The following is an 11,855-nucleotide window of genomic DNA, read 5'->3' on the forward strand; positions in this document are numbered from 1 at the left end:
TTTCTCTTAACAACACAACACGTTATTATGATAATAAAAACTAAAACACTAACACAACAACTAAAAAACAGTAACAAAAACTAAATCCGTAACATCAAAAATGAACAAACTATCTTTACATGTCGGACGAATTAAGTAAATCGCGCAATATTTCCAAACTTTTGTCAGTTTTCATCCTCTCTTCCAGATCCTTCTTAAACTCGGAGCAGACTTCTCGAATGATCTTCAGATTTTCTTCACTATAATATGGACTCACGGGAATGCTGCTGGAAGTAGCCACACTTTCGTTCATCTTGCTTGTTTCGTTATTCTCATTAATAGCAACAGCAGGATTAAAAATAGTGTAACTTTCGTTCACCTCCAGGTGAATCAAATCATGAGCAAGTTCTGACAACCACTCTTCCATTTGTTCGTGGGCCATATCAAATTCTTCTTTTAACTGGTCGTTCGTTATTGAGAGATCGTCAAAAAGGTTGTCATTGTCGAAAAACGATCCCTGTAATTCCCCCATTTGTGTATCGGCGGCAGCCCCCTCCTCCTCTTCACATATTTGTGACAGCGAAGGTGTTTCCGAAAAGAGCGAATTGTAATTTTCTTCCGCTACATCATGCATTTTATAAGCATTGTCAGCAAAATTTTCTTCGTGATCGCTTGTTTGCGAAAAATCTTGCAAAGATATTGCTTTCTCGAAAAACAGGTCTCCACTGTGTTTATCGATTTTATAGGGTTTTTCGAGATCTGCTACAAGTGGTGGTGGTGGCACTTTGAATACTTGGTCGTCTTCAGATGAAGATTTATTCGTTAAACATTTTAGCATTTGATAGTTTTCCTGCGAAAAGTTGTGAAGTGATTCGATAGTGTCGGGAAACAAATCTGTAGAGTAGTTGTATGTACTTTCAACTTCCATCTTCTGAAGATTTTGGTCGGATGTAACAGTCAGAAAATCGTTGTTCGTAAGAAAGCTTGACCCCAACTTAAATGAATCTTCACTTGGCTGACTATAAAATTTAGGCGGTTCAGGCATTTCGTTTACACTTTTCACTTCTTCGGAAGCAGATTTCTCAAAAATGGTGATTTCTCCTTTAACTATTAAACACTGAAAATCTGAGCGCCTTTTTAGTATGTAATTTAATAGTCCTCTGACTTTCATTAACAGTCTCCGGTTATTGATGGTCTGCTCGTCTGGATTCATTCGTTTGACTTGGTCGAAATACATTTTTAGTTCAGGCCTTGGAATGATCACTTTTTTGATTAAGTGTTGGTGCAAGTGTCTATGCACATCTTCAAGGTTTAACTTATTTTTGTTAAGAGTTTGGATCTGCTCGAGTTTCTTTACTGGCTTGCCAAGTACAGGAGACAGGTTGCGTAAATCAAGATTCTGATTCATTTTGTTTGCTGAAAAAAACTATATCAGAAATAAATTTTCTGAAAAAAGCAGCAGTGAAAACGCGGATTGTACTGGTTTATGGTAATAAACAATGATATGGTAAAAAAGATGTGCCACTGTGAAAACAATTGGCCCCTTCAGTCATCAAAGTGTCGAAAAAATCTTCTCGGCAACCCAAAATAAAGTAGGGTGCAATAAAAAAACAACATTGTGAAATTAATGGACTCAAAAGTAAAATGGGCAAACAAGAAACCCAATCTTATTCCCCACGTCAACACATTTAAAAATTTCTAGAAAATTTGCCTTTCGGACATGGAGTATTCACGGAGAATATTTTGCACAAATTTTAATCAAAAGGTGCAAATGCTAGGCTATATATGGTCCTCAGAAATGCGTACCAAGTGATAAAACTCCTTTTTAATTTGTTGTCTTATCCAGGAGCGAACAGGGTAGGTATGGGAAAGGTACAATAACTGGCCAAATTGCCAAAAGTTAATCATTTTGCGTACATGCATTCGATGTCGATTGAACTAGAACAATGTTGACGTTTTAGACTACAATAAACGTTTCCAAAAATTGTTTGTAATAGTAAGTGCTCTTTGAACAATGAATCACAGTGGCTCAAGATATTATGTTACACATAACAAATTAAAATAAATATGCCATTAAATTTAGACTATTATAATTATTAAACGCGACACAATAATTTTTCCGGAACAAAAAATTCTAGAATATTTTATACAGATTTAAAGTCTCATTTTCGAAATCTAATTGTCATACAACGAAAATCCTCATTTTACTTGTTAAAGTGTTGTTGCTGGTGAGCAAATATTTTCCAAATGTATTTAACACTATAAAGAAGTTACTAGTTCTACCTTACTTAAATAGTAATGTTTTTAAGCATATTAAGAGGTCGCTACGTTTGGCTCTTATGGTGTTGTCAATATATTTACAGAATTACAGAATTACTCCAGCTTATTGTTATAAAATTTTAAATATAACTTGTCCACCGCTTTAAATATACAGCGTGTTATTAAAAGGTACGTACAAAATAAAATCGGCAACTGATCTCGAAGTATGGGTGTTAAAAGTTAAAAAAAGTTCAGGTAAAAGTGTTCGCCTTTTAGAGATAAAAATTATTAAAATTTATGTCCAAATTCGTTGTACGACTCTGATAAAAACATTATCTCTCGTTTCTATAGCAACATTTAGTCTTGACAAAAGTTTTATTGTTACAGTTGCTAGGATTTATTAAAATAAATTAATTTTAACTGTTTATCTTTCAGTAGCGTCTGAAAAGGTTGGATAAGGGTTAATTTTCCCCTTATAATTTTGATAACACAAAATAAGTTTTTCAGACTTCTTGGACCCCGCGAAGAACTGTCAATTTTGTTGTACGTACCTTTCAATAACACCCTGTATATGGCGAGGGTAGTTGTTTTAAACAGTTTATTATCATATATTTTTTAAATTTTGTTGAACTTTTTGCATAACGTATTGTTAGATTGTTACGAAATAAACCCAAACGCCGCTCGGGTACGACGCCTATGGGCCGTCGAGAGCTTTCTCGTATGTGTCGCGATAATAGATGAATCATCTGTGACGATAGCCGAGCGGCGTTCCATAAAGACAAGAGTGAAGCGGGTTACCGGATGTCCCGATTGCGGGGCCCAGAAAATTCTCGAAGCGGCGTTCTCGATCCATCGAGAGGAACGTACAGATTTAAATAGATGCCACCACCGTCGGGAACGATTTATTCAGCCAATTCAGTCGAGTCGAGTCCAGTCAAGTTGCGCCGGAATTATTTTGTTCATAATCGGTGTAATCAGTCGTCTAAATTCCAGTTATTAAGAAATAAAGTTTTGAGTTTTACCCACGTCGATTTTGAATCACCGATCATCGTAACAGTATTTTAAAAAATTAGCATTTCAGTTATTTATACAAATATTGGAACGCGATTTTCACCACTGTTTTCAGCCTACAAAACTTTAGAAACTGTACCAGATATATTTTCGACTTTATTTGTTGGAACTGAGATGTAGTAAAAATAAACGTTTAGCAGCTTCCTTTTTTTAATGTGTCGTTTTTAAGAAAAAAATTTTTCGATATGTCTGGTACGATTCCTGGAGATTGGTAAGCTTAAAACAGTATTGAAAACCGTGTTCCGAAATTTCCTTAAATAATTGAGATACTGATTTTTAAAAATACGTCACGCAAAAATTTTACTAAACTTAAAGAAAAGGATGATCACAAACTGTTTTTAACAAAACTGCCATTGCGTTATATAAAGAAAGTTATGGATAACCTATTTTTAAAATTTCACAAGCATAATTAAAATAAGTCTGTTAATAATAGAGATATTGCCTACATTCCGATAATACACCGAAAATTCCATGCAGAAAACGTAGCGATTAGCCTTAATACTTCCCGAACGGAAACTAAGAAAGCATTATTTTAGTCGGGTTCAATCGACGAATGTCTACTTTCAGGTTTTCTCGACATTTTTCCTGGAGGACAAAAAAGTAGATTTTGTATAGATAGTAGGAATATCATGTAGTATGTAGATAGTAAAACGCTAATCTGCTGATCGTCCTCACCTCAAAAAAAAAAATGATGACGTCATCTGCAAGATTTACAATAGTAAATGTTATTTTTGTAATTAAATTTTATAAAATAACATACACCTGCACTATTGGTTTATGAATCCGTGTTGAGTTTTTCCTTAGATTTGGCCCTGTCTAATTTGACCACAGTTTATCTTGCAGATTGGGGGTTAAAAATACTGAAATCAAGTCAAAACTCGACATTTGCTTATTTATCAATACGAAGATTGTTGATACAAAATTTCAACCCGTTCAGAGAAACCCTTAAAAACCACCCCCAAAACAACCTTGCAGACTGGGGCTTAAAAATACTCCAATCAAGTCAAAACTCGATATTTCTTAATTTCTCAATACGAAGATTGTTGATACAAAATTTCAACCCGTGCAGAGAAATCGTTAAAAACTACTCCCAAAACAACCTTGCAGACTGGGGCTTAAAAATATTCTAATCAAGTCAAAATTTGACATTCGCTAGTTTCTCAATACGAGGATTATCGATGCAAAATTTCAGCCCATTCGGAGAAACCCTCAAAAATCACCCCTAAAACAACCTTGCAGACTGGGGGTTAAAAATGCTCCGATCAAGTCAAAACTCGATATTTGCTTATTTCTCAATACGGAGATTGTTGATTCAAAATTTCAAGCCGTTCGGAGAAATCGCTGAAAACTACCCCCAAAACAACCTTGCAGACTGGGGCTTAAAAATACTCCAATCAAGTCAAAATTTTATATTCGCTAGTCTCTCAATACGGGGATTATCGATACAAAATTTCAGCCTATTTGAAGAAACCCTCAAAAACTACCCCCAAAACAACCTTGTAGACTGGGCCTTAAAAATAATATTATTATTACCAAATCGAAACAGCCTTTTTTTAAGCTGCTCTTAACAAGTACCCCAAAGCAATCTTTCATAATGGAGCTTGAAAATACTCCAATTGAGTCGAAAGTTACCACTTGCTGAGTTCTTTACACAAAAAATTATCATGTTAAATTTTAGTCACCTTGAAGCAACTTATAAAAATGATTGATAGTTCACATTCATTTAAAGTACAAGTAGCAGAAAAAATTTAGATACATATAAAGAAACAGTACATAGTTCTAAAGTAGGTGCGCACCATAGAGGTAGAATGAGAGGAGGGAAGATAGTTTGAAAAAATGCCTCGTACCGCGCTTTCTAATAGGTCATAAATGGTTCTTCCAGGTCCTCCGAGAAACTAGTTGTTCCAGTGGCGTGCTCGAAAGCGTTTGCGGGATACTAGATATAAAACAAAAATAATTTCATAAGAAACCATATAAAAGCAGCAGCAGCAAATTTACTTGAGTTTTTGATTGGTTACGATTCGTTACTACGGTCGTCGTGTTATCTCCACATTCGCGCAAACCGAGCTAATTCCTACAACAACTGCATATACACTGACCGGCAAAAAAACCGGCCATCCTGAAAAATTTCGCAAAAACTTTAAAAATTATTAATTTAACTAGTGATCGTTATTTCATTAAAGAACTATTCACTATTGACACATGATATATAAATTAGCAAAAAAAGAAAACAAATAAACACAGAATTAAATTTAATTTAACAAAATAACAGAAACAGAGCGACAATTTGACAGACGGCAAAAGAGCTAAATGTTCAAAACATACAGCATCGCAGTTAGAGAGATTTCTCAGATGTTGCCGGCTATTGAGAATTCATCATTTTCTGGACAATCGTGTGGTTGTGCTGGGCGATGAAAAATATTTTACGTTTGCCTATTCAGAGATGGAAGGATGGATTTTACACAAACAATATAGAAGAAATTACAAATAAAATTAAGTCGAAGGCAAAGTTTGAAGATAAAATTTTGGTTTGAGGGGCTATATCTTCGGCTGGCGGTTCAGCACCATTCATTGGCCGTATTAGAAGTGACGCGGTCAATACATAACAATATATGGGAACTCCATAATAACGACGATGTAATATTTTGGCCAGATTTAGCAAGATGCCATTATACTACAATGTCCAGGGATTGGTTAGAAAGAAATAATACAAATTTTGTACCTAAGATAATCCCCGCATAGTGGCCCCAGTGCGAACAATCGAAAACAAAATTTGGGCAATACTAAGTAAAAAGGTTTACAACAACGGCTGGGAAGCCAATTTAGAAGAACAAATTACTAGAAAGTTGTTTATTTGTTTTCCCATTAATAATAATTAATTAAGAAATTAGCACTTTTCTGGGTTCTTTTTGAAATTGAAAGAACATTAAGTTTGAGCTTCCTATTATTAATTGAAACTTTCTCTGAAAACGTTTTTTTTTACGTTAGGTTTCTCAGAAATTAAAAATGTCTCTAATTTTCTTTAAAATATCTTTAAGATTTTGTTTCCTATGAGTTTTAAATTTTCTCTTCTGGACACCACTTTGTATTTTTTGACTGATGATGAAAGTTTAATTATACCTCAAAGAATTCAAAACCAGCATATAGTATGTTCTGAACGAACCAAGTAAACAGCAAAAATGACGTGTAAAAACAATGCCGAACGTATGCATTCTTCCATAGTAGCAACTGATTATTATCTAACAGCGATAAACATGAACTCAAATTATCGCAATTCACGTGTCTATAACAAATACTCCTATATTCGTAATTTATATATTTTTTAAACTTAAATATTAATAAATCAATTAATAATTAACAATAAAATAATAAAAAAAATAATTAAAAAAACTAAATTAAATTTAAATAATAAAATAATTTTTTGGAGTGATTCGTTAGGAACCCGGAGCTTTTAGGGCGATTGTCGGGTAGCCGGGCGAGCCAGTCCGGCGCTGTTTTAATCCCTAGTCTGTTTCTTTTAAGGATTTCTCCGAATGTACTGAAATTTTGTATCAACAATCCTCGTTTTAATAAATAAGCAAATGTCGAGTTTTGACTTGACTGGAGTATTTTTAACCCCTATTCTCCGAATAGGCGGAAATTTTGAATCAATAATCCCCGTATTGAAAAACTAGCGAATGTCAAATTTTGACTTGATTCGAGTATTTTTAGGCTCCAGTCTGCAAATTTGTTGTGGGGGTAGTTTTTAACGGTTTCTCCGAACGGATTGAAATTTTGAATCAACAATCTTGGTATTGAGAAATAAACAAAAATCGACATTTAACTTGATTGAAGCATTTTTAACCCCCAGTCTGCAAGGTTGTTTTGGGGGTGATTTTTGAGGATTTCTCCGAATGTACTGAAATTGTGCATCAACAATCCTCGTATTGAAAAACTAGCGAATGTCAAATTTTGACGTAATTAGAGTATTTTTAAGCCCTAGTCTGCAAGGTTGTTTTAGGGGTAGTTTTTAACGGTTTCTCCGAACGGGTTGAAATTTTACATTAACAATCTTCATATTGATAAATAAGCAAATCTCGGGTTTTGACTTGATTGGAGTATTTTTAACACCCAGTCTGCAAATCTGTTTTAAGGATGGTTTTTTAGGGTTTCTCCGAACGGCTTGAAATTTTGAATCAACAATCTTCGTATTGAGAAATAAGCAAATATCGAGTTTTAACTGGATTGGAGCATTTTTAACCCCCAGTCTGCAAGGTTGTTTTGAGGGTGATTTTTGAGGGTTTCTTCGAATGGGCTCAAATTTTGCATCAATAATCCCCGTATTGAAAAACTAGCGAATGTCAAATTTTAACTTGATTAGAGTATTTTTAAGCCCCAGTCTGCAAGGTTGTTTTGGGGGTGGTTTTTAACGGTTTCTCCGAACGGGTTGAAATTTTGTATCAACAATCTTCGTATTGAGAAATAAGCAAATGTCGAGTTTTAACTTGATTGGAGCATTTTTAACCCCCAGTCTGCAAATTAGAAAGGCCTCTCAGATTTTTAGAAAAAAAAATCAAAATTTTATAATTTTATTTTCTACAATTTAACTTTGAAACTAAATTTATTGAATATTAATTCGCAAAATTAAATTTTATAATTTTTCGATGCAGCTGTTCCCTTGTACGTCAGGAACGAGAAAAGTTCTGTCTAAATAATTTCACACCATTTTTTTTTTGTAAATAAACAGAATTTCCAATTAATCAACAATATTTCTTATTTTACACAGTTACATATTATCCTTAAAACTGGACACTTTGATTCAGAAGTTAGATGACTGTGTCTGCGCAAAAATTTGATTTTGTAATTTTTTAATGAAAACCTATATAAGTTAAAACAAAAAAATATGTGTGAACTATTACAAATACAGGTAAAGAATAAAAAAAATTTGTGATGACGTCATCAATATTTTAGTAAGGACACGTGTATCAAATGGAATAGGTGTAGCTAATACTAATAATAATTTTTGACTTGATAAATAAAATAAATAGTTTCACTCATTGATTTTCTTGAGTCTAAACAATTCTAGATTAAAAGTAGGGCCCTCAGAATTTACAAACGTTCTATATTAAAATTACGGAGTCGATCGCTTATTAATCTTATTATAGAGTAGGGCGTTCAGAATTCCAAAGTACTGCATCCGTCGCTTCTAAAATACGACGTTCACGTTCGTACACAGTGCTAATATAAAATTAAACAATATTTCCCGAACTTACGCTCGAGAAGCAACAATTTAATAAGAAATACGGCGTTCAAAATGTACAGCGTATGTCGTTATAAAATACGGCGTTTGTACACACTGCTAATATGAAATTAAAATTAAAAATCTAATGTCTAGGATGTCAAATGAAGGCAGATTTATACACTACAAGTATAAAAGTATGTTATCTTATGAAATTTAAATAAAATTTACCATGCAAAATTTTGAAGTGACGTCATCGCATTGTTGGTGGAGACGATTAGACAAATTTTGGTTATTTTGGTTAAAATACATATAAAATTTGACACCAATTATTATTAATTAGTAATTGTTAATAAAATCTCCATATAAAGAGCCTGGACGTTTAAAATAAGTATTTCTTTTTTATTAGGAGTTTTATTTTTTAACTATATTTAGTTTGTGATAACATAAAATGTTGGAAAACACTTAGCAGAAATAAAGATAGTGATTTTATGAACAATCTTACAAATTTCTGTTGGTTAAATTTCAATAAATAAGTTTTCGCTACTTGGTCAACTGACCTGGGAGGGGGCTCGTATACATATCCTTTCTTCAGAACTAAATTACCACAATCTATCAATATGATAATAAATTTCAAAGCTTTATTTTTTTAAAGAAAACAATAGCAACTCCAAAAAATTGTATATACATTTTTTTTTAATTTGTTGTTCTTCAATAATTACTACTAACAAAAACGGCATTCATGAATTTATTAAAAGTATTTTTGAGTTAATTTCGTTGGTATATTTACCATTTTCAAAAACAACGTCGTTTGCATAGAATTTTTTGAAAGGATTTTAGCCAAAAATAACGCAAAACTTTACTATCCAACTGTCCATTACGTAGACAGGCTGATTCAGCTTAAATGACTCACTTGCGTCTTTCTAATAGGCAACTCAACATACATTATTCGTTTATTTCTTGATTCAAAATTGATAACACAAAGTTTGGTTAGCGTTTTACCATCTATAATATGATATCGTTAATACATTTATTAAATTTGACAACAGTTGGTCCGGTAGTTCCGCAAACAGACGGCGGACAGGCAGACTGACAGACAGTCAGACATACGGAAATGGGAAACTTGTGTTTTTGTACTCTAGGGGGCATGACATCACACAGAATAAATTCAAAGTTTTTCTTTACGTACATTTTGGTACGTTAAAATTTAAAAAAAGTTACAAGCCATTGCACTGTGACACCCGGGCCACCAAATAACTTAGTTCGCCCCTGGTGTTACCAACGATTGATGTGTCGCTGTAAAACAGCATGGTAGTATTTTGCTACCCAAAAACGCATTTCGTTGGTTAAATTGTTACCAGTTTTTGATAACTTGATTGTTAAACGTTGAATAAAATATTCGTTATCAATATTGAAAACCAAAAATTTAATACGAAATTTGGACTACCTTTGTAACCCCCAAAATCATGTTGGAATATACAGGAATAAATCCGAGATGTTTAATTAACATTTTTTAAAACTCTTTTAGAAAATGGCGGCTCAAAGCCATGGTCACTAAAAAAAATAGAAAATGGAAAATTTCGGAACCCAATTTCTTGGAACATATGAATTTTCTGTATTGGCAATTAATTGTATACAATAACTTGAAAAAGGTCACATACCTATTGTTTTAGTTGTTTTCACGACCAAATTTAACTTCTGAAAATGTTAAAAAACCACAGCAACACAATAATTCTCATTAGCGTCGATTTTTGCAAAGATCACTTGATTCAAATTACCACCTCAAATTCTCAACTCAACAAAATGATAAAACAGATTTCTGTAGTGTCATACGTCATATGTCAGTTATTTAAGGTTAGGTTTATGTTTTGTTTATTTTTTATTTTCCAAACAAAATGTAGTTGAAAATGCTTCGTCTCCTCACAAAAACTTCATTCCTTGTTGGCATTTTCATTGGAGTATTCCTGGCTGTGCTACTTAAAGTAAATAACAAGATCAAAACAGACCCCGAAGATCCACCTCGAGTGTTCACACCAACAACCTACAATAGCTGGTTCAAAGAACGAAAATTAGCGCGTCAACAAGTACCATTCGACTATTTGCGCTACAGTAACCAGACGTATGTAACCGAATCCGAATATTTGTATAAAGACGTGCCCATATTCTGTGTGATATTAGTAAAGTCTTCAAAAAATGCAAAGGCAGCTCAGGAGACTTGGGGCCGTCATTGCAATCACGTTCTTCCAATTAATTTAAGCAGCGACAAGAAGAAAATACAAATCAAGCGAAATAATGAGGGGTCTTCGTGGGTTATTTTATGTAAAATGTTAAAAGAAGTACCTGAAGAATTTAAATGGGTTTTAATAGTTTATGACTACACGTTTGTATTAGTTGAAAATTTAAGACTGTTTTTGGCTGGGTTAAATCATAAGGAGAAGTATTATCTCGGGCACACTGTGAAGTTTTGGAGTACGGTTTATAATATGGGTCAAGCTGGTTATGTTTTAAGTAAAGGTAGTGTCGATAGTTTGAAGAAAAAGTTTAATGAAACGGATTCATGTTCAAAAATTTTGACATACAGAAACCAAGAAGATTACTATTTGGGGCAAAATTTGGCAGTTTTGAATATCACGCCTGTTGACACAAGAGATATGAATGGGTTGTCCACTTTCCACCCATATAATTTGTACCATGTATTCTTTCCGGGTGATAATTATTACAGATTCAGCATTTATCCACATAAGTGTTGCAGTCCATATACTATTGCATTCCAAGTATGTTGCAACAATGTATTTTTTTTTATTCAATTTTTATTTTTAGGCAATTGAAGGTGATAAAATGTATACTTATTATTATTTATTATATACGGTGCAATTGTTTCATTTTGGTCACTATGGGAATAAGCCACCTATTAAGACATATGCAGATGACGAGGTAAATATATCTTAACAGCTAAAGTTTAATTTAATCGGTTGTGGTGGTGTTTTAGGTTTGGAAAAATTTCTTGAAGGAGCGCAATATTCCAGAGAACATAACGCCTGAGCAGTATTATAAAGTTTGGGAAAATATCGTCGACGATCCGACTTCTTTTGCAAGGCATATGAAACGTGAAGAGTATTTTGACTACACTTGAAAACAGTGTATAAATTAATAACAATCCCGTCCATCTTGTACTTAAATATTTTTTTAATTAAAAAAAGTAAAACAATTTATCTTTTATTGTGTTATTTCCCAAACGTGAATCAGCACCATGCGTGAGATATGATAATAATTCATCAAGCGTCTGCTCATCTTCCTCTCTGTTGCAACCTTATCGACAATTTTTTGC

General features: G+C 33.3%; 2 protein-coding genes across 3 annotated transcripts; one reads left to right on the forward strand and one right to left on the reverse strand.

Moving 5' to 3' along the window:
- Positions 1–76: 76 nt before the first annotated feature.
- LOC135144570 (uncharacterized) lies at positions 77–10,262 on the reverse strand. Of its 2 annotated transcripts, none has more exons than XM_064076596.1 (2): positions 10,189–10,262; positions 77–1,395 (listed from the first exon to the last, which is right to left on the reverse strand). In XM_064076596.1, the coding sequence occupies exon 2, from the start codon at positions 1,385–1,387 to the stop codon at positions 116–118; it is 1,272 nt and encodes a 423-aa protein (XP_063932666.1). In that variant the 5' UTR covers positions 1,388–1,395; positions 10,189–10,262; the 3' UTR covers positions 77–115. The 2 variants fall into 2 exon arrangements, with proteins under 2 accessions (XP_063932666.1, XP_063932674.1); XM_064076604.1 differs by having other exon boundaries at positions 77–1,405; positions 10,189–10,234.
- A 109-nt stretch (positions 10,263–10,371) lies between these two features.
- Positions 10,372–11,735, forward strand: LOC135135553 (C1GALT1-specific chaperone 1-like). Its single transcript, XM_064064642.1, has 3 exons — positions 10,372–11,301; positions 11,348–11,461; positions 11,517–11,735. Exons 1-3 carry the CDS (start codon positions 10,435–10,437, stop codon positions 11,658–11,660), a joined length of 1,125 nt encoding a protein of 374 aa, XP_063920712.1. The 5' UTR covers positions 10,372–10,434; the 3' UTR covers positions 11,661–11,735.
- Positions 11,736–11,855: the final 120 nt, after the last annotated feature.

This window comes from Zophobas morio, unplaced genomic scaffold, assembly GCF_036711695.1.
Source record: "Zophobas morio isolate AGI-343-1 ecotype UQ-CSIRO unplaced genomic scaffold, CSIRO_AGI_Zmor_V1 ptg000004l, whole genome shotgun sequence".
In the NCBI taxonomy this organism is placed as follows: Eukaryota; Metazoa; Arthropoda; class Insecta; order Coleoptera; family Tenebrionidae; genus Zophobas; species Zophobas morio.